Source organism: Eptesicus fuscus, chromosome 3 (assembly GCF_027574615.1).
Source record: "Eptesicus fuscus isolate TK198812 chromosome 3, DD_ASM_mEF_20220401, whole genome shotgun sequence".
NCBI classification, from domain to species: Eukaryota; Metazoa; Chordata; class Mammalia; order Chiroptera; family Vespertilionidae; genus Eptesicus; species Eptesicus fuscus.
The window spans coordinates 81180114-81202134 of NC_072475.1; the positions used below are offsets into that span (position 1 = coordinate 81180114).

Below are 22021 nucleotides of genomic sequence, written 5' to 3' on the forward strand. Positions count from 1 at the left end.
CTGAGCCAAACCAGCTAGGGCGAATCTGCAATACTTTTAAGAAGAAGAAAAATAAAGTCGAAAGACAGTAGAGGATGACAAGACAGTCCTTTGAAGCTGATGACAATTTGATTATGATGATGACGGAATGGGTTGACCATGGGCAGAAAAAGTTGATAAGAAACACAGAACATCATTACTTAATGTAAGAATAATAGGTTTATGGACTGTGGGAAGAACTGGCCAAAAAATAATAGAATAAGCCAAAGAAATTTTAAAAATTCATGTGATGACTAATTTCAGAGGTCAATTTTTAAACTTCAGAACTCAGAGAAAAGAGATGCTTGTTCTTTGCAGGTTTAACCAAATGGCCAAGTACCCATCTTTTTCCTTAGACATAGCATTGTACTCTACTAAATACTATGTTTAACAAGATGTTTGATTACACAACTCTTGCTAATATGAAAGACTCTCCTGGACAAGATTTTTTGCACATTTGTAAAATATATGCTTTTCTAACTCTACTGGGAAAAGCCTTCATCAGTCTACTTGCCCTCTGTACAAGTTGACATAAATGCCTACTATTTTTGTCTAGTATTTAAATAACCACAGTACAATTATGAGTTAATATGTTTGAAAACATAAGGATCAATGCATACTAAATGGACTGTGCTCTTCAAAATTTTAAAGTGGTCCTTGATTCAATAAGTTAAGAAACATTTTTAAACCCTGTCAGAAGAGTCAGTCTACTCTATCACATAAGCCAGTCATTTAAACTTTCAAGACTTTACACATTTAAAATCTCAACAATTAACTAAAAATATTATTCATTGAAATAATATACCCATCAGTATAATCACACAGATATGAATACAATAAAATATAATAAAAAGTAATATGAGCAAAGAAATATGGTATTTCCACAATCGATGTGACATAAGCAGAGTAAGTAAGGAATGGATGGAAATTCATGCTTGAAATGAAGCTTAAAAGAGTCAATGCTATTTAAACAAATGCACATGATCATGTGACACAATGTTGAGAAGTTACATGGCAGTTTGATGTCCTGAAATTAGTTTATGCACAGTTCTCTTAAATTCAACAGATAGCTTGACATAGAGCTTAGCATAATTTCAAGATGAAGACTGTAATGGATTAACAACAGAAGATGTTGAGATGGTTTTAAGATGAAGGAGAACCTGTTACTACAATGATATGACAATGAGTAGGAAAAGCACTATTTGAAGGACACACATTCTCATTACCTACGATTTCTGGAGCTTCAGTTCTAGGAGTACCAGGCTCAAGATCTGTAATAGGGACTAATCAAAAAGCAATGAAATAAACACTTGTGAAAGTCAGCAAATTAAATCTTACAAATATAATATTGTTTTAAGAGGTGTACAGCAGTTTTAAATGTTTGTTTTTTTTTTCCTGAAATTAGATACTTGTTATTTAAAAGCTCGGCCACCCTATAGCCAAGTAATTGTTCTTTTATGAGATAGTCAGTCATAGCCTAACACAAATCTGATTAAGTATCTCAATAAAGTCAACATGACACTTGTAAGTACCTAATTCCAACTATTATAGAAGACTGTTCTTAGAAACTTGTTTAAACATTTTATTAAATACTGGAGGCCCAGTGCACAAATTCAAGCACTAGTGGGGTCCCTTGGCCTGGCCTGTGCCTTCTTGCAATCTGGGACCCCTCAGGGGGTGCCAGACTGCCGGTTTTGGCCCAATTCTGGCAGGCCAGGCCAAGGGACCCCACCGGTGCACAAATCCGTGCATATAAGATCTTTGGTTAATCTCTTCTCACCCTCCCCCTCTCCCCTTCCCTCTGAGATTCATCAGTCTGTTCCATGTTTCCATGCCTGTGTGTTGAGTGTCTGCCCCCTGGTGGTTGAATGGTTGAATGATCACTTAGGCTTTTATATATATAGATATATTTAGGTAACTATTCTGGCACTTGTTGGCATATCTGTGGGAGCTTTAAGAAAATAGCATGTCTAAAGAATCATATAATAAATAGCGCTTAATTTGAAAGAAGAATAAAGAATAAACAAAGTGAACCATGTTCATTTCATTGAAAACTGAAATTTGGAAACCTCAGTTTAGGCACTCAGCAAATCAGGATAAGGAACATTCAATACTCAGTGTGTGGTGCCCAATAGAGCACCTCTCTGATCACAAAAATGTGGTATCCTATGATACTTGTAGGGTCAGATCCAAACTTCTGAGTCATAACTTCAAGGATTTTTCTTGTACTACTCTTATGGACCCTTCCAAACACAGCACTATCATCACCATTTAGAAGCAGGACCCCCTTTTCCAGAAGCCTGTGCCTCTGGTTGGCCTCTGTACCCCCTTTATTCTGCCTGTTCATTTTCATGATTTTAAGACCCAACTTGTTTCTAACTCCTTACTCCTGTCCTTCACAAACTTCTCTCTCTCTCTGCTCATAGATGTTTACAGCCTCTGCAAAAAGAACAAGCTAGATTTGCACAGACACACTGCCTTGGTTCAATCTTAGAATGTTTCTTATGGGGTAGGTTTTTACTTTGACTGTATCACAGATGAGAAGTAAAAACAAGCTGCCTACTTTTGTGATATCCTCACAGCTGTTGATGTGACCCTAGGGGGATGAAAGGCACTTAATGTTTGGTTCTTGAATTAAAAACGCTTGGTTCTATTTAAGATATTTTGTCTTTAATAGAAGAATATAATGCGATATGAAAAAGTAAATAAAATATCTATTAAAAGAGAAGATATTTTTGCAGGAAGCACAAGGAATTTAGCTGCCACACAGGTCTCCCCCAACCATGATTTCCTTTGTTAACTCAACGGTGGGAGCAGCAGATCATCTTGTGCCTTCACCCACAGAGGGCTCACACGGGCTATCACTCCCACCATGGGCTTCAACCCGAGGCTCCCCAAAGCTGCTAGGACCCAGCCCCTTAACCAGAAACCCACATTTACCCAATTTGGTTTGAGGTGCCTCAGTAGTTGGTGTGGTTTTAGGTTTGGGATGTGGACGACGGGTCCGTTTTGATGGCTTAGGAGCTGAAGAAAGAAAACCTTCAGTTACTATGGAGTCTATAGTTCAGAAGTTATGGATAGCATGATGCATGGCTCTCAATTTCCTAAAACTTATTAGATTTCCTTATACTTTAGGAAATGTGTCTTTGTAACTTTTTAATTTAAAATTTTCACCCCTATTATAATAATAGTATTTCTTTTACAATTGGGAGTTCATTGGAAATAAGTCATATACTATAAAATTGTTATTAACTAAAGAAGTGAAGGATCATTTTTATGACTTTTATGCTGAATAAAAAGGGTCAGAATCACTGCTAAAATATTATTGTGGTGGTGATACCCAAATACAAACTTTGACATTTTACTAAATAAGACCATGTAATCAACTAAAATGTCTATCAAAGAATAAATATCACATAGTTCAAAAAAAGTAGATCTTTAGATCCACAAAGAAACTCCTGGACACCATAATAGTTGTTAGAGTCAAAATAATTGCTTTTAAACCCAGCTTTAACAAAACATTGGTGAAAAGTAAACACACAAAATGATAAAACAATTTCAGATGATTATATGTATAACAGATGACCTGAGTTAGGTTCATGCATGGCTCTCTGAGAAACAAGATATAACTTGTTGTAAGAATCAAAATCTTCAATACTTTTATGATGAAGAATATAAAAGAGTAACAAGAAAGAACGACAATGCAGCTTTAAGAAACAAAAGAACCTGTAGCTACGACGTTGACGGAATGAGTCTGACAATGGGAAGGAAAGCATTTAGGGAGGATCACCATGTGTTGTTATTACCTTGTGTTGTCACCCAAGCCTCAGTTCTGAACGTGACTGGTTCAAAGTCTGTAGTAGAAACTGACCAAAAGCATTGAAAGTAAACCAAATGATTGTTTTAAATGAAAGAAAATGCAACATTTGATTCAACGTGAATCTTACTAATATAGTTTCTAGAACTATATAGCATCTTCTAAAAACTGTTAATTTTTTTTTTAAATTTGGTTATACCTAAGTCAGGTACTTATTTTCTTATCCCCCCTTCTTTGATTATCTAACTAATAAGCCGAAGTGGGATGTGTGGGTATTGCTAAGAACTTATCTTTGGAAAGACACTGAGGCCTCTGCATGATGAATCAAATAGTGAATCCCTCTATTCTAAGCAAAGACAGAGCATGCCTTCGTGTGCAAAGAAGAGTTTTCTGTCTACTGAGTCAAATCTCAACAGCTCTATCAGGTGCCCAAGGAACACCACCATGAAAGTCCATGGACTGATCTAGATTTAGAAAATCTTTGCCTACCACCCTGAAGTCAGGCATTCTCTATACTAGCATTGTGGTTAGACTTTTTCTTTTGGTGAGTCTCTATTTTTATCCACCCTTTCTGATTTTATTCCTCTCCATCTTTCTACTCATCCATGTACTATGGTGATTTCAAGGCTCCACTCTCTCTTAATCTACCTTTCCCTGCTCCAAATATTACTCCTGAGATCCTGCTGGATTAGGCTGCTGGGACTCTAAACCAGGAATATGTGTTTACCTGGTTTGGACTCAGGTGTTTCAGGACCTGGCGTGGTTTTTGGTCTGGGACATGGACGGCCCTTCCGTTGTGATGGTTTGGAAACTGAAGGAAGAAATTCTTGGGTTACTACATAACTACATTATCTATGGTTCTAGATGATATTAGAGGCCAAAACATGGCTCTAGATGTTCCACAACTTGTTAGATATTTGCCTTTTTACTTTGAGATTTTTGTCATATATACTCCTTTTATATCTCCTTTTATCATAGAAAATTATTTGAAAACAAAAATACTTTTAAATTAAATAAATAAAGATTAGTAATTATAATCAAAGCCTCATAAGACAACTTGATTGGGCAACAAAAAGGTTAAGAACTGTCCCTAAATTTTAATGGATAATAAAGGTCATACTAAGTCTGAGATTTATAATTTAATCTTTCAATTTTGGACACATGTTTACATAACTATTAAAATAAGGACATTAAATAGAAACAAAACAACTATTAAATAGAAACAAAACAACTCAATTCTATGCAAATAGAAAAAAAAAACTTAGAAATGTAGACATGCAATAATGGGTCCTGTTGGCCCGATGTTGGCTGTTAATGGCTTTTTCTGTCTAGATAAGAGGTAGGGGAGCCATGATATGTTTGAAAATCAGTTTTACTACAAACACTGCTTAAATAAAACAAAGACTGACATGACACAACTTCAAGTAGGTTATATGGCAAATAAATGTTCTAATGTGGTTCATGTATGACTGGTTCTATTAAAAACAACAGGTAATTTGTTTTAACAGTTTTCATAAATTTGCTTAATCTTTTCATCCTTCTAGAAAGACTTATGGACACAGACAAACAGTATGATGATTCCCAGAAGGAGGGAGATGAGTGGGGGTAGGTAAAAGAGGGTAAAGGAGGGATAAATCGTGATGGAAGGAGACTTGATTTGGGGTGGTCAACACACATTACAATGTACAGATGATGTAGTGTAGAATTGTATACCTGAAACCTATATAATTTTATTAACCAATTTCACCCCCAATAAATTCAATTAAAAACAGTTTTCATAATTTTAAGACGAATGTAAATGAATGACCATGAAGGATGACACTATGGTCACATGAAACAAGATGAAACTCTGGATTTCACAATAATCAGGAAAAGTCTTATTGAAAGCAGAGGGCATCATTACCAAACGCTGTTCCTGTGGCCTCTGGCATAAAAGTGACAGGTTCCGGGGCTGTAGCAGGAACTGACCAAAAAACACAGTTAACCAAAGAGATTCTAAAATATGTGAAAAATTAGAACATTCACATCGAAACAATCTTACTTGTATGTAATACTTTTATAGAAACAAAAAAAAAATAACTGAGAAAAAGAGTAGATGTTGTTGTTTTTTTTTTTGAAGATTTGGCCAAATTATATTCACAGCCAGGTTTAGGATTAGCCTTTGAACTAGCTTAGTATCTTAAAGCAGTCAACATGAAACTCTCCTGGGTACAGAAAACCCTACATGCATTTTCTAATATATACACAGAAAAGAAACTGTCTATTAAAAAATATGATCAACTTGTACTTCTATGGAAGCTGGACATGAATACTCACAATGTTTAAGTCAACATGGATAAATAAGTGGTTTGTAAGTTTGAAATAGATATAAAAATTAATCATTGAAGTGGACTATGTTGATCTTGCCACGAACTCATCTATGGAAATAATCTGAGTTCCCTGTCCAAACCATGGTACATAGGAGATCAGAATAAAGATAGTCACTCAGTCTATATACTCAGCCAGATGGCCTAAGCCCAGAAAAAGGTGAGAGGCAGTTGATGTCTCTGTATGAAGGGTCTCTGTATGGACCCTTCCAAATGCAGGGTTGTCAACAGCCATGTTTTGATAATTTTGAAGTAAGAGAGTCTGTTTCAGGCAGACGAGGTCACTCTCAGGGCTGACCCAACCCCTACCCTACCTACTAGTGTATGTCCAGTCCTTCTTTTGGTTCACTTTCCCCTCCATTCATTCAAATACTGTAGTGGGTTCAAGGTCCAATTCACCTTGATCTTTTCTTTTGCAAGATCAATATTTAGTGTTTTTATCATGAAAACTTGTATTCAACTTCACTGTTTTAGAAATAAAATAGGTCTCCTACAGCTGACAAATCACCCACGATTGCCAATATCAGTCCAGGTATATAAAAGGGGCCTACAATTTGTTTATTTACTTGAACGGAATATATTGGCTTGCTAAAGAAGTTTAAGATTTGAATAAAATTTGATAGTAAGAAATATGCTAAATGCATATCAAATAATATTTTCACATGTTATTTCACACAGTCATATTCTCCTCAACACTTGGGAGAAGGAAACATTATTGACTCTGCCTCATGACCTCACACTTAGAGAAAATAAGAGCTTGGCACTGCTTTGCATCCTCACTAGGCTACCAGGGCTCATCCTTAAATCAAGGAATCACACATTTACCAGGTTTGGTCTGAGGTACTTGAGGGCTCAGTGTAGTTTTAGGCCTGAGATGTGGATGATGGGGTCTTTTTGATGCTTTGGTAGCTGAAGAAAGAAAAGACTTGTGTTACTCTAGGTCTAATGGCTTTTGACACAAAGGGGAGGTTTTTCCAAAACCTGTTAGATTTCCTAAAATTGCAGGAAGTTGTCTGTAGTTTAAAATTTTTACTCATTTTATACCAATGTGTCTTCTTATCGTCATTGAGGGTACTTTGGGGGCGACCTCATCACACATTCAAGTCATGAAAATTAGCACTTGTAATCAGATACTCAGAGTGTTTTCTCACTGGGAAAAAATGATGGAGAAGGAGTGCTCGACTCTGATTCAAGAGGAGGGGAAGTTAGGGTCATACTGAGGAAGAGGTGTGTAATTTAAAATTTCAGATTTGGGCAATTCCTTATTTGTCAAATTAGTAACAAAATACATCAGTACTTCAAGTACCAAGAAAGAAAAAACAACAACATGCAAATAGTTTTAAACAAAATCTAGAAACTTAGATGCCCAAGGGAACATTGGAGTAGCTGTTATTGAAAATCAGCCTAGTTAAGAAATAGATGCAAATTTGTTTTAAACTCAGCTTTAACACAGAACACTGTTCAGAGAAGCACAAGATAACATGACAGTTTCAAAGGCACCACATGACAGGTTCATGATTTGGACTAAGCTCATGCCTGCTCTCGTAAAAAACAACAGGAAACTTGTTTTTAAGAGGCTTCAGCATTCTTCAGATGAAGGAAGTGCTTGGATGGCAATGGAGGAGGATGCAGGCTGTCTCATGAACAAGGAGTGCTATGGGAATGGAGAATGAGTGGACTGTACGATGAACAGCAAAAGCACTAGGCGAATGGCAGAGGCATTACCTAATGTTGTCCCAGAGGTCTCAGTTGTAAAAGTAACAGGTCCGAGGTCTGTAATAGGAACTGAAGTAATAGAAATAAAAAAGGTTTCAAGAGCTACATTACTTCAAAATGAATTTGCCAGTGTCCTATCACCTTTAAAATAATTTTAAAAAATTCTGGATGAAGGTAGTTATGGACTGAATTATGTCTTCCTAAGATTCACATGAAGCCTTAACTCCCAATGTGACTGTATGTGGAGATGGGGCCTTTAAAAAAGCAATTAATGGTAATTGGTGGGTGAGACCCCAACCCAATAGGACTAAAGTACTTAGAAGAAGAGGGAGAGAGATGAAGAGAATTTGTGCAAGGACAAAGGGAGAGAAAAGACCATGCAAGGACATAGCAAGATGGTGGTCATCTGCAAGCCAAGGGGAGAGACCTTAGGAGAAATCAAACCTGCTGACACCTTGATCTTAGCATTCTAGGCTGCAGAGTTGTAAGAAATAGATTTCTGTTGTTTAAGCCACCCAGTCTGTAGTGTTTTGCTACGGTGCTTTAGCAAACGAATACAAAGAGAAATCACTTCCTTTGTCCTGATTTGGCCAAACTATAGTTCTCAACATTTTCATCTCAGGAGCTAGTCATCACTTTTGGTCACTGTTCAGCACCCATTACTTCTCATACAGGGACAACGCAATTCAGTGAGGAAAGAAGACATTTCTGATGCCCATGAGAACAACATCAGCCTCCTCCAACTTTCACGGTGTCATCCAAATGCAGAATCACCAACAAAAATACCCTGGCTGATAGAAGAAGCAAGATCTCTTCCCCCACTGTTGGCCTCTACACATACCCTATTCTTTTCATCTTTGTTCACTCTCACCTTTCCATTTGTGTAAATTCCGATGTGACATCAAGGTCCAAACTCTATCCCTACTCTACGGAAGCCCAAATGGATTTTCATTTCTTCAAGACTTTATATGATGCATCTAACACTTAATGTTTATGTGTCCAAGAAAAATCTTGAATTTGTGCAAACACCCTGCCTTCTTCTCATTCTCTGGGCTTTTCATGCAGGAAAAGTTTTTCTGCTCAATTAGCCTTCAGACTGAGAAGTAAAATGTGTCTCTAGTACTCAGACTTAGAGGGAAGACTATGTCTCTTACAAACATAAATTCCTTGCCAACCCTGAAGGAGGAAGGACTTCATGATTCCCTCTCCAGGGGGTATCTGAGTTTACATTCTCCATCAGTGACTGGCTCCTAGGCTCTTTAAACCAAGGACCCTGATTTTATCTGGTGTAGCTTCAGGTGCATCTGGACATGGAGTGGTCTTAAGTTTGTGCTGTGAATGACATGTCCATTGGGATGTTTTGGGACGTGAAAAAATATAATGTTCAGTTACTTTAAAGTTTATGGTTGTAAAAAAAATCTTGAAGTTTTCCGAACCTTGATAGATTTTCTTGAGTTTCAGGAAATGGATCTTTCTAGTATAAAAAAAATTCTCCTACTATGTTACTGTATCTTCTTTTGTTATTAAAGATGGGTGTGTGTGTGTGTGTGTATGTGTGTGTGCAAAATTGACATAAAAATGAAGTTCAGGGAATCAGATTGGTATTTTTCACATTATCTTAGAGTTCCCTGACTACATTTAAAATGTTAAGAATCATTTCTTTTTTAAAAAATATGTATTTTTATTGGTTTCGGAGAGAAAGGGTGAGGGATAGAAACATCAATGATGAGAGAGAATTATTGATTGGCTGTCTCTTGCACGCCCCTTGCTGGGGATTGAGCCCGCAACCTGGGCATGTGCCCTTGACCAGAATAGAACCTAGGACTCTTCAGGGTGCAGGCCAATGCTCTATCCACTGAGCCAAACCAGCTAGGGCAAGAATCATTTCTAAATTATGGTGGAGAGTAAGGGAGAGTCAGATGAACCATAAGGATGGAACTTGCCATTTAAACTTATCAGCCTTGATCACACAATTCACTAAAAACATACTACCCAAATGTTAACAAAACAATAAAAAAAAACAGGCAGATAAAAAGGTATATGTACAAAGAATGTATAATGAAACTTTCCTAATCCTTGTTAACATAGACCAAGATCAGGCATATATGTAATTTACCTTAACAGAGCACTCTGGTTAATCTAAAAATGTAAGGTAGCATGAAAAAATGTTAAAGTACTGTACAGGGCAAGAAGCTATCCCAAAGTAGATTTAGGCATGGCTCTCTTAGGAACAAGAGGTAACTTGTTCAGCTCATCAGTTGAAGAATTTAGTTGAATGGCAACAAAGTGGAACAGGTTTGACAATGAGCAAAGAAAGCACTTGCTGAAGGTCAGAAAGTGGCATTACTAAATGCTGTCCCTGGAGCCTCTTATAGGAGTAAATGGTTCAAGGACTAGAGTAGGAGCCGACCAAAAAGAATAACAATAAAGCAATGAAATGGTAAACATTTATATAATCTCAGAACATTCACTTCAAAAAGAATTGTACCAAAGTAATCATGTGTCTAGAGTACAAAGCAAACACTACCAACCCTCTGAGCTGAGGGATATGGCATCTCTGCACTCAGGTACCAATGTGTCACTCTGAGACCATCTTTGTACTCAGATAGCTATCCCCATGAAGTGCCCCTGAAGATTCTCACTCACTTTGATGATCCTAGTCTAAGTGATGCACCAAAGTAGACCATACGTATCTTGCTGAAAACTCATCTTTGAAAGAGACCACCAGGATACTTAAGAGAGCAGCATAAGGGGCATCCATTCAGTCTGAGGTAGCAGAGTATCTATCCTTCTGTCCAGTGCTTAGGGGAAGCTGGACCATAGGAGGATACTGATGATTCTTATGAAATCCAAACTCCCAAAGCCAACATTCAAAATCCCTTTTCAACTGGCCCAATGGGCTCATTTATCTGCTGTAATCTCAATGAAATGCTCCAATCAATACTTAGAAGCCTTTGCCTCCTCTCACTGGCTTCTACACATGTCCTTCCTTTCTGTACTTCTTCATCCCCTTCCCCCCAAAACTATGCCTCCTACACCAAATCTTGTCCATGGCTTGTTTTCAAACAGCCCATGAGAGCAAAAAATTATTTTTCTACCCTATTTTAAGTTGTAAGAAAAAAAGGGAAATAAAAGAAAAATAGGCAACAAAGACTATATGGCTCCCAAAGCTCCCAAGCATTTACTATCTAGCCTTTCGAAAAAAAGGTTTGCTAACTCTGGCCCAAGATCCTTACTATGACTTTTTAAAAATGTTGTTTTTATTGATTTTTTTTTTATTTTAGAGAGAGAGGAAGAGGGATAGAGAGTTAGAAACATAGATGAGAGAGAAACATCATCAATTAGATGCCTCCTGCACACCCCTGGGGAATCGAGCCCCCAACCCAGGCATGTGCTCCGACTGGGAATCAAACCAGTGGCCTCTTGATTTCCTGGTTGATGCTCATCCACTGACCCACACTGGCCAGGTGATCCTTACTATGATTTACACAACCTTTATAGTTACCAAGAAATAATTTCCAATTTGCCCAAACATAAGTTGTTCTGTAGTTGTTTCAGTCCATGATACAATCTCAATATTTAAAGGATGAATAGAATCAAATAAGAAGTCAAATAGACATTTAGAAGATTCAGATTCACAATGTATAGGGAATCTGGCTACCACCTAAGACCTCTCCAACCGTGTTCTCAAGCCTACTGTGGAGTGGAAGCAGCTGCTGACCCAGACTTGTCCCTTCCCTTTCTCTGGCCCCCCCGGGGATGGGCTGCCAGGACTCCTTATCCAGGATCTACACATTTACCTAGTTCGGTCTGAAGAGCTTCAGGACTTGGTGTGGTTTTAGGTTTGGGACGTGGACGGCGAGTGCGTTCAGGCATTTTGGGAGCTAAAGGAAGAAAATCTCTGGTTAATAGAGTGTTTTTGTTCCAGAAGCTGTAAATAGGATTATGCTTGTTATAGTTGGCCTCCTTAAAACAAATGAGTTGTTTTAATACTCTTCAGAATATTAAGAAGTAATTGAATGACAATGGAGGATGACACAGAAGTCCTGTGAAGCAGGAAGATCCATGGTTGGGAGGGCGATGAGATGGGTTGAAATGAGCAGGAAAAGCAGATGCTGGTGAACATAATGTGTCATTACCTAGTGTTGTTCCAGGAGCCTCGGTTCTAGGAATACCTGGTTCAAAGATTGTGGCAGGAACTGATCAAAAACAATAAGAGAAACCAAAGAGATTTTTTGTGAATTAATTATATATATAATAAAATTGATTTCAGAGAGGAAAGGGGAGGAAGAGAGAGATAGAAACATCAATGATGAAAGAGAATCATTGATTGGCTGCCTCCTGCATGCCCCCTACTGGGGATAGAGCCCACAACCTGGGCATGTGCTCTTGACTGGAATCAAACCCAGGACCCTTCAGTCCGCAGGCCAAAGCTCTATCCACTGAGTCAAACTGGCTAGGGCCAGACTCCCCCTTAATTCATCCCATGAGCCCATTTAACAGGAGGGCATCCACAAGTCATCCTCTGTTTGGTATGCCAGCTTCAACACATCCCCTGCTTGTCTTCCATTAGTCCAAATTCTGTATTGATTTCTTTCTAATTATCCTGGATTTTTTCTGTTCCAAATACCTATCACACTCCTAGCATACAGTAATTGCACCATTTGAGAAGTTTACATTCACATAAACATGCTGCCTTATGTTATTTTCTACTGGTTTATGCAGGAACAGCTTTTGTTTACAACTATAGTACAAACGGACTGGGGAAATAAAACATACTTCCTACTTCTGATGTAGCTCACAGCTGCTAATATGGTTATGGGGGTTTAGAAGGGATTAATGAAAGTAGTTGAATTGATTGTATAGGCTCATACTTTACTGAGCAAACTTTAACATGAATGGACTCCAATAGCAAAAGGTTCATTGATGGAGAAGATTCCCACACAGGAGGCATGGGGTACTCAGGTCATGTTCTCCTAACCATTAGCTTTTACTCCTAATAGATATTTGGACATGTACCAATTAGTGCATAGAATTTAGGGTTCCAACTTGGGTGGACTGCTGGGATTCCTTAAATGAGAAATCATATATTTACCCAGTGGAATCTGAGGTACTTCTGGATGGGGTGTGGTTTTTTTAGGTTTGGGATGTGGACGACGGGGTCTCTTTGTTGTTGTTGGAGCTGAAGGAAGAAAAATTCATATTAATATAGTGCTGATGGCTCCATAAGCTCTGAATAGGATGATATAACGTGGCTCTAAGCTTTCTAAAACTTGTCAGAATTTCTTTAAGTGGAGTGGAGAAAACTTTTACTTTGGTTTGAAATTTTCTCCTTTAGGATATTAATAGGTTTTCATTTATAATTAAGAGTTCTCCAGAGATTAAAAATTATATTATAATCATGTTTAAAAAATAAAGATGACAAACTCTCATTTTCTTGAAATGCTCTTAATCCAAAACTGATTACAAATCACTGCTAACCTATGATGGTGTGAGAGGAGTTCAAACCACCCTATATTCACTTATAATAATTTAAAGTGATTAGGCTTGGACAAATTTTCCACTTGGTAATTTACTAGACTATAGTATACAAAAGTTGCTGAAACATCAACATTGTAAAAAAAAAGTTATGTAGAACTTGAATGCAGAAAGTGAGAAACTTCATGGTATTACAATTGATATTGTACTGGTGGTCTCAATAAGGGATATATAGATAATCACATTTGGACCTCAGCTCTAACAAACAGTACTATTTAAACAGAGATGCAATTTCAAGCTGGGATATGGAGCAGACATCTGTCCTGAATTAAGTCCATGCCCATTTCTGTTAGAAAGAAAGCTGTTTAGATTTTAAGATGAATACTGTAACAGGATGACCCATTTTGATGTCATCGTCTATAAGTTTGACAATGAATATGAAAAGGCTCTTGCTGAAGGACATAAGGAATCGTTACCTAAAGATGTCCCAGGAGTGACAGGTTCAATGTCTGTAGCAAGAAATGATCAAAAGTACTTTTAAAAAGAAACGTTAAACACTGGAGAAGAGTTGTCAGGTTCTCTTGAAAATGAACTTGGTCAGAATCACAGAGAAAAATGTAACTCAGGGGTCAGAGAAGTAAGTAAATACACAGGCACCAAGAAGATACCAAGCCTGTCAGGGAGTCACAGGTACTGGCCAGGCCTTCACCCTTAAGGGTCACAGAGGGAATTAGGTGGCAATTTAAACGGCCACCCCAGTACCACATCCAAGGAGGCCCCACAGGCACCCGGAGCCATATATTTACCTAGTGCGGTCGCAGGTGCCTCTGGGCTCGGCGTGGTTTCATGTTTGGGATGTTTTGGAGGTTTTGGACGTTTTGAAGGTTTGGGACGCCGAGGACGTGTTCTTGGTTGTTTTGATGTTTTTGGAGCTGAAGAAAGGAAACTGGTCAATATCAAATAACTCCAGAAACTAAAAAAGGATTTAATGGCTCTAGGTTTTCTAAAATTTTGCTAGATTTCTTTGAGTCTTGAGAAAATTTCCTCTTTATTTCAAAAAATTTCTCTGTCATCCATATGCAAAAAATACTTTTTTTTTGGGGGGGGGGTCTCCTAACATTTATTTTGAAAAACTCTGTATAACATTATTTGAATAACCTGAAAGCATTATTGTTATTGTTGGGGTCAGATTTTCAGCGATGACCCTGACCACGGGAAGTCAGAGCGCAGCATGTACTTGTCAGGTTAGAGAGGGACCCCGGCTCACCAGCTTCTGGGGGACTTTACTTAGATACTACTTCAGTTAGGCATACATCCCATGAAACATGATTGGGAAAAGCACATTTCATTACTTAAAATCCTTGGTAGACAAAAAAGGTGCCCTGCATATTTTAAAACAACTTTCTGTTGATGTACACAGAGTTATAAATGATGTTTATGGGGCAGAATTGTATTTGAAATTCAGCTTAATCACCGAACACTGAGCAGACTCACAGGCTCTGTAAAGTATTAATAAAGCTGGATAGAATGGGAGATAGATGCTTTGCATTAGCTGCAAACAGGCTTATATTCTAACCAAGTAACTTGTTTTAGACATCTTCAATACAAAGTGAAAGATCTAAGTGGAATGACAAGAGAGGATGATGAGAAAAATCGTAGGAAAGAGAAAAGCCCCTGACCAACATAGTAATGGAATAGGCTAGACAATGAGCAGGAAATGCACTTGCTTTAAGACGTAGAAGGTCATTACCTAATGTTGTCCAGGGAGCCTCAGTTCTCAGAGTTTCAGGTTCAATGTCTGTGGCAGGAACTGACCAAAAGCAATACAATGAGCAATGGAGATTAAGAAACATAGGGACAAAATTTACCTTGAAAATAAATCTTCTTAGCTCTGTAATGTTTAAAAAGCAATGCTGAACTCTGGAAAAATAGTATTTGTTCTCTAATAACTGACAGTACTCTGGTATCCATTTATCTCACAAGATAGTCATACTCTTTGCACTTATGAGGCCAATGAAAAGCTTTCTTTTTTTCCTGTGTTTAATTATCTGATTCCAACTATACTGGAAACTTGTCCCCCCACCCCCCAATCAGATAATTAGTTGTCTGATATCTATTTAATTTTAAATTACTCTGAAAATTTATTATAAAAACCTCTGTTTGTATCTGAAACCCTTTTACCATCATTATTAATATATGTTTTGAGGAATATTGGTAGTGAGGAGAATTTTTAAAAATCTTAGTCAGTCTGTTTATCGGAGATCTGTGGCAGTTATACAAAAGATAAACTTTTGCCTTTCTCCAGAATAAATGTGATACACTTTCTTACTGTTTCTTATTTATTCATTTATTTCAAATGGATAATTAGGAGATAATTATTCAAGTGAGAAACAGAGACGATTAAGAAAAAACTCTGAAAAGCAATACTTCAATTTTTTTGTCTGGATAAACAGAATACCTAGAATTCTGTAATGATTAAATTATGCATAGAGATGAAGATTTAGTAAACTCTCTAATTTTAAATTCTATAATGATTAAATTATACATAGATATAAAATTAAGATTAACTCTCTAGTTTTAAATTAGTCCATATTTTTCATTCAATTCAGAAGATTAAATGTAACATTAAAACATTTTTATCACTAAAAACCCCGTAAGCAATTATATGAAGATTGCTTTTTATTGACTGCCCAAGACACATAGCACTGAGTTGGGTTGAGCCACATCTGAGAACATTTTCTGAACTAGTAGAAAACATGGCAGACAGAAGAGAGGGAGAAAGCGAGAACAACAGGGTGAAAACCATATTCAAAACTGACTGCCTTCAAACAAAAAAGGGGAATCCTTATTTTGTTTGGAATTCAGCATCATAAGCTGAATTTTTCAACAGAAAATTGACATTCATTCAAGTTGTGTTTGAATAGTATGGAATCAAGGAGGCAAGAGATTTGTCGAGAAAGAAATAATTATGCATTGCGTCAAGCCCCAACCAGCTTTTTCATTGATCCCCTCCCACATTTATAAATTATACACATAAAAACAGAGATCTCAACAATTTCCTGGTTTAAAGGGTGGATGGAGAGAGCCCCTGTGACTCCTGACAGCATCAAGTGCTGGAAGCAATGTGAATGCCTCCGAAGGTGACCCAAGGATGAGTAACATTCAGGGGTTGTAAGCTGAGCAGCAGATGCCAGATGGCCTCGCAATGTTAAAAAGGTCCCTAACAACGTTGGAAATGAATGAAAAGGATGGTGAATAACCATTTACACGAGAGTCAGATTCAGCAAGCTCAGAGAAACACTGACCAAGAGGGAAGACATCCATCATTACCTATGGTTATGGAGGGAGCTCCGGCCTCCGATGTAACAGGCTCAAAGCCTGCATCACAAAAACAAACAGATGAAAACAATAAAAGCAGTAAGTCTGAACTTTTAGGTGATCACTGATGCTTGATTCAGAGGCTAGAGAACCTGATATAAATTCAAAAGTGATATAAATTGTCTTCTTGATAGGCTTAATGAGAGATGCTCTTAGTAAGTTAGAATTTTATACTAATGGGAATCTTAGGAGAAATTTTCAATTGCAAAACAGTTGAATTTTCAGAACTGTTATATAAATAGCTCCTTATTTGGTAGGAAATCGCTTAGTAAATAGTTACTGTTTAAAATGTCAATAAGGTATTTGAGAGGAGGCCAAGCTCTGATTATGTGCCCGTAAAGGAAGAACGCAGTGCCAGCCTCCCGAGTGCTGCCTGGCAGTGGCTGCTCACAGCGCTTTCAGAAATGGTCCAGATACAGAAAACCAGGCTTCCATCGTTACAAACCCAGATTCAGAAAACAACGCCTAAAAATTCCTTAACATGTTAAGCGCCATGTCAGTCACCGGTGACTGAAATGGAAAGGAAGGCACAACAGGCTTGGTGCTTAATGTGTTAAGAAAACAGTATCTGTCAGTATCAGTTGTAAAATATACTAATTTTCCACACATTGATTTGTTCATTTAACACCTAAAACATTAGTGTGACTACTTTGAGACAACAAGGAACAAAATCATGGTACTCGGGTTTCTATGTTTTATGTGATATAACAAACTGTAAACATTTTCAGCAACATTCCCAAAGAAAGAGCTTCTTAAACTAAAGCACTGGAATTTATGTTTACCGGGTTTAGTTGATGGCATATCTGGCTTTGCTGTGGTTTGGGGTTTAGGAAGTAATTGCTTTGGTGGTTTTGAATCTGAAGGAAAAAAAGGTGCTATAATTAGTGTCACAGGAGAGCTGTGAATGTCAAGATTAATGTTACTTACACAAATTTTTCCTAGTTATAAATCAAGGCACTGAAAGTAGTGGTTACCAGGCTGGGTTTGAGGTCCGTCTGGTCTGTGTGTGGTTTTAGGTCTTTTGGATGGTTTTGATGCTAAAGAAAAAGGTATTAAAATTAGCGAAATGGTCATGGCTGTAACTGTCAAAATTAAGGACACATATGCTTGAGCATATTTAAGGACAAAATACTATATAATTTCAGTGAATATACAGCAAAATTAGCTCCTAGGTTGTGGAAAGAATGGGAAATACGTCCAAAAGAAAAAACTCTTCAGGAAATGCTAAAATGTGTCTTTGAGCAAAAATAATGAGAACTGTAATAAGACTTCTTTTCTACATAAGTAATTTCAAACATGATAAGTATAATAGTTCTGTTTCTTAATTGATTTTTTTCAGTATAAAAATAATATGGTAGAAATTTGAAACTTGCTTAGTAGGGGAACCTGAGAAATAATCTTTAACACTTGAAATTATATACAATGTTACATGGCTACTGATTTCTGGAATTTTCTAAAGTAGTGACAGATTTATTGTGAATGATGATAACTTACAATGAACTAATGATCATCGACAGCATTAGTACTAAAAACAATAAAACCAGCTTGGGACATCTAATGTTCTCAAGTTAGAGACCATCCTATTTTTATATTGGATCCGAGACCAAGGATAGTATGTGTCCTTCTAGTTATCAAAACATACTCAAACTTTTTCTTCAAAGAAACAAAAAAGCTGAAGAAGCCATTATTTCATGCAGCTTTTAAAAAGAAAGAATGTCATACAAGTTGAATGAGTAAATCAATGAAATGATAATGAGGGCACTGAAATGAAATGTTGCCATTTGTCAAGTTCAGGATGAGCACAGAAGCCTCTGTCTGGGAGAGTAGATGGTCTTTTCAACACAAGGACACGTGGGATGGAAAGACAGAGGGTTAGTGAAAAACCAGGAAGTGTGTCCAAGGCCACAGAGCTTCCTTAAACAAGCACACAGGATCCTTCTAGAAGTCTCCTATCTTCAGGTTCTTCAGACCCAGATAGGAAACTGAGGGGACGCATGGAATGAAACTGTGGTGATCTGGCAGAAATGCAGTCATGCCTGGGTGGAAAGTAGGAAAAGCAAAAGTGACAACGTGAGAGCAGTTGGAGGAGAGCAGAATTACCGACTGTGGGCACCCAGAGCTCCGGTTGTACCGTAGCAGGTTGCAGCGCTATAGAAGTGAAAAATCAAAAAGCATAATTACATCAAGAAGCAGCATCTTGAGGAAGGAAACATTACTCCTCAATCTTTACTTAACCTGTGTGCTCTTTTTGGATGTGATTCTCCCTTTTATTTCCCCCTTTCCCGATTGCTTTGCCACAGCTTATCTGCCATGAATATGCATCCTTCATAAGATGTTAGGGTGCTCTACTTTAATAATACACTTAGTGAGTCAGCTTACTGCTGTGTGTAACTGTAAATGAAAATATAAATATGTATATTCATGTAACATGAATATGGAAGGTTAGTATAGATACTTAAATATAAACATCAACTATAGTGGTTCCTAAAGTCCATCAACTTAGGTAGGAGGTAGCTACTATATCAGAAGCTATCATATTCCACTTTCTGTGTTAATTGAAACCCTCAACATCACATTTACCGGGTTTGGACTTGGGCACATCTGGACTACGTGTGGTTTTAGGGCGGGGGCGACGACCTGGTCGTCTGGTCTTTGGTGGAGCTGAAGAAAGAAAATTAGCTAGTTAATACAGGACAAACAATTTTACATATACCTTAGAAGCACATTTAAACTCTTTGATTTATTGTGGATATGTACACTTCTGTTTTGCACCTTTCTATCATTAAATATTAAGTGAATCTTCAGTTATATTTTTTTGGCCAGTTAAATGAATCTTCAATTATATTTTTTGGACAAAAATTTATAAACAATCACTGTTCAAGAGATCCCCTATTCATCCATTTTGAGATGGAAAACCCAAAACTCTGTGTAGCTTAGAGAAAACAGTCTCATAAAAATTTTGAAAGTGCTTGTTCAATAGGAACATGAGAAAAGTTATGTTTAAAAAGCCACTAGGGATAAAAATTAAAATTTCTTTGGCCTAAGAGTCAAAGAAAAAGTTTTGCACTTAGCATTAAAAAAATCTGCAAATCAGCAAGATGTATTTTGAATTCAGAAATTATTTCAGGGAAGGTATATTTTAAAATTGAGATACAGTTGATAAAACTATAGATTAAAAATGTTTCTCTGGGAGTAAGAATAGAAAACACACATAAAAATGAATATTAATGGATTAATCCGTTAATACGAGCCTGTTAATTAAGATACCAGCAGTCAGGAAAAGAGGTCACTCAATAACTGCATTACCTAATGTTGTTGTTGAAGGTTTGGTTTCCAGTGTTCCAAGTTCTAAGGCTGCATGAAACATCATCAAAGAAGAATCAAGATCAAAGGAAAAATGATTAACATGAAATATTAATGTGAAATAAATATGAAAAATGTTTAAATTTTAATTACTAAGTTGAACAAATATACATGATGAAAATTTTAGCCACATAAAAATTCCCTTTTTTATTTAAATTGATCCCTGTGCTTTTAGACAAAATGAACGAAAATATAGCCAGTCAGTTAAGTTTGGAAAGAGAACTGGAAAGAAAAAGGTACGGTTCTTATTTGGAATATGTGAATGCAATAGAGTAACCAACAGTTCGTGTTATGAAGGAAAATATGGATAATTGGCTAAGATGGCACCAGCAGAACACAGTATTTGCTCTCTTGAAGAAAAAGAAGCTATAACATTAGGGTTAGTTTTTATATTTCTCTCTTTTAATGAATTTCCTAATGACATATCAGGATATTTAGATCTGGAAAGACCAAAATGTCTTTCAAGAAAATCTGCAAATGTTGGAGTTTCGAAAGGAAGAAAAACACCTCCAAATGTGAATGCAAAACATGTCCTAGGAAAGCCATGGTCCTCACCAGGTTAAAAGCAGCTCAGGACACATTCCTCAGATATAAGGAAGGACAATAAAGCATGTAAAATAAAAATGAAAAGAATGTGTCAAGTCAAAATCAGTATGGCTTTCATGCTATCGCAGAACCTCTACTTTGTTGAGCATAGGCAGAAAGTTTATCTTCTGGCAAAAATGGCTGAAAGAAAGAGCTAAAAAACAATGAAGAAATATTTTTTTTATTTTTTAAATCTCTTTTTAAAAGATATTTTTTATTAATTTTTAGAGAGAAGGAAGGAGAGAGAGAGAGAGAGAGAGAGAGAGAGAGAGAGAGAGAGAGAGAGACATTGATGTGAGGCTGCCTGTCCCCTTATCAGGGATCAAGCCTACAATTTGGGCCGGTAATTGAACCAGTGATCTCTTTACCTCTTGGTTCATGGGATGATGCCCAACCAACTGAGCCACACCAGTCATGGCAAAATAAATTTTTAAAAAGCCAGAGTTAAGGACAAAGTTGAAGATAGAGGGTGTAAAAAAGAGAGATAATTCTTTTTCACTAACTAACAGAAACTTCATTACCTATTGTTGACTGTGATGGTGTTGGAGTCAGAGGTTCCGGGGCTGCAATAAAAGCAAGTATTATCAAAGGCAATGCTGAAGAGCACCATCTAAGACAGAAACTATGTCCTTTAGTAGAAAAAGTATTCTCTCATTGATGAGCAATCAGGTTCTCCTGGCTTACCAACCGAAAAGCTCAACACCCACATCCTCTCTGCAAACCACAATAAAAGTAAGAATTGAGATTTCTGTATTTTTTTGGTAGCTTTTTAGCTATTGTATTTACTACACAATATTCTGAAAACCGTTTCTAGTGCTTGAGGAGATACTCCATAGACGGGAGGTCAGGCAGCTCTGAAAGGTTGTGTGGCGCTCTCGTCCACGGGCCATGTGCTCCTATGCAGGACAGTCGGGTTCATCCAAGGAAGAAGGAACAGACTCCTTAGACCTGTACCTGTGTCTGAGTTCTGTTCATTTTGGATGATTTTCAGCCTGGCTGGATCTGATATTATTTTATAAAAAATAAAAATTGAACTTATGGTCTAAAAAGAACCCAAAGTGCTCATATGATGTTCTCCATGTTTATTAGCATTATTGCTGGTGAACAAATTGATTTACCTATAAAATTTAGTCCATTTTGGTTAGTAAATCAGCAAAAGTCAAAAGGCAGTCTCAGATTTCATTGAAATGCTGAAAAAATTGAATAACAATATCATTTAAATATTCTATCAGATAACAAATCCTCAATGTCAGTCAAATTGGCAGAGAAAGATAGATAGATAGATAGATAGAGAGAGAAG

General features: G+C 37.1%; 1 protein-coding gene across 2 annotated transcripts in view; it reads right to left on the reverse strand.

The window, feature by feature from the left end:
- The window catches only part of ABI3BP (ABI family member 3 binding protein), a 256673-nt gene that overhangs the window by 83581 nt on the left and 151071 nt on the right, over positions 1-22021 (reverse strand). The window contains exons 20-30 of one of the 2 annotated variants that reach the window (XM_054714048.1): positions 21225-21284; positions 20080-20121; positions 19354-19434; positions 18874-18921; positions 17748-17810; positions 17556-17630; positions 16726-16773; positions 15146-15205; positions 14202-14327; positions 13872-13904; positions 13013-13099 (exon numbers count right to left, since the gene is read on the reverse strand). In XM_054714048.1, coding sequence (XP_054570023.1) covers positions 13013-13099; positions 13872-13904; positions 14202-14327; positions 15146-15205; positions 16726-16773; positions 17556-17630; positions 17748-17810; positions 18874-18921; positions 19354-19434; positions 20080-20121; positions 21225-21284 — 723 coding nt within the window. The remainder of the gene's footprint in view (positions 1-13012; positions 13100-13871; positions 13905-14201; positions 14328-15145; positions 15206-16725; positions 16774-17555; positions 17631-17747; positions 17811-18873; positions 18922-19353; positions 19435-20079; positions 20122-21224; positions 21285-22021) is intronic. The other variant, XM_054714049.1, reaches the window with a different exon arrangement.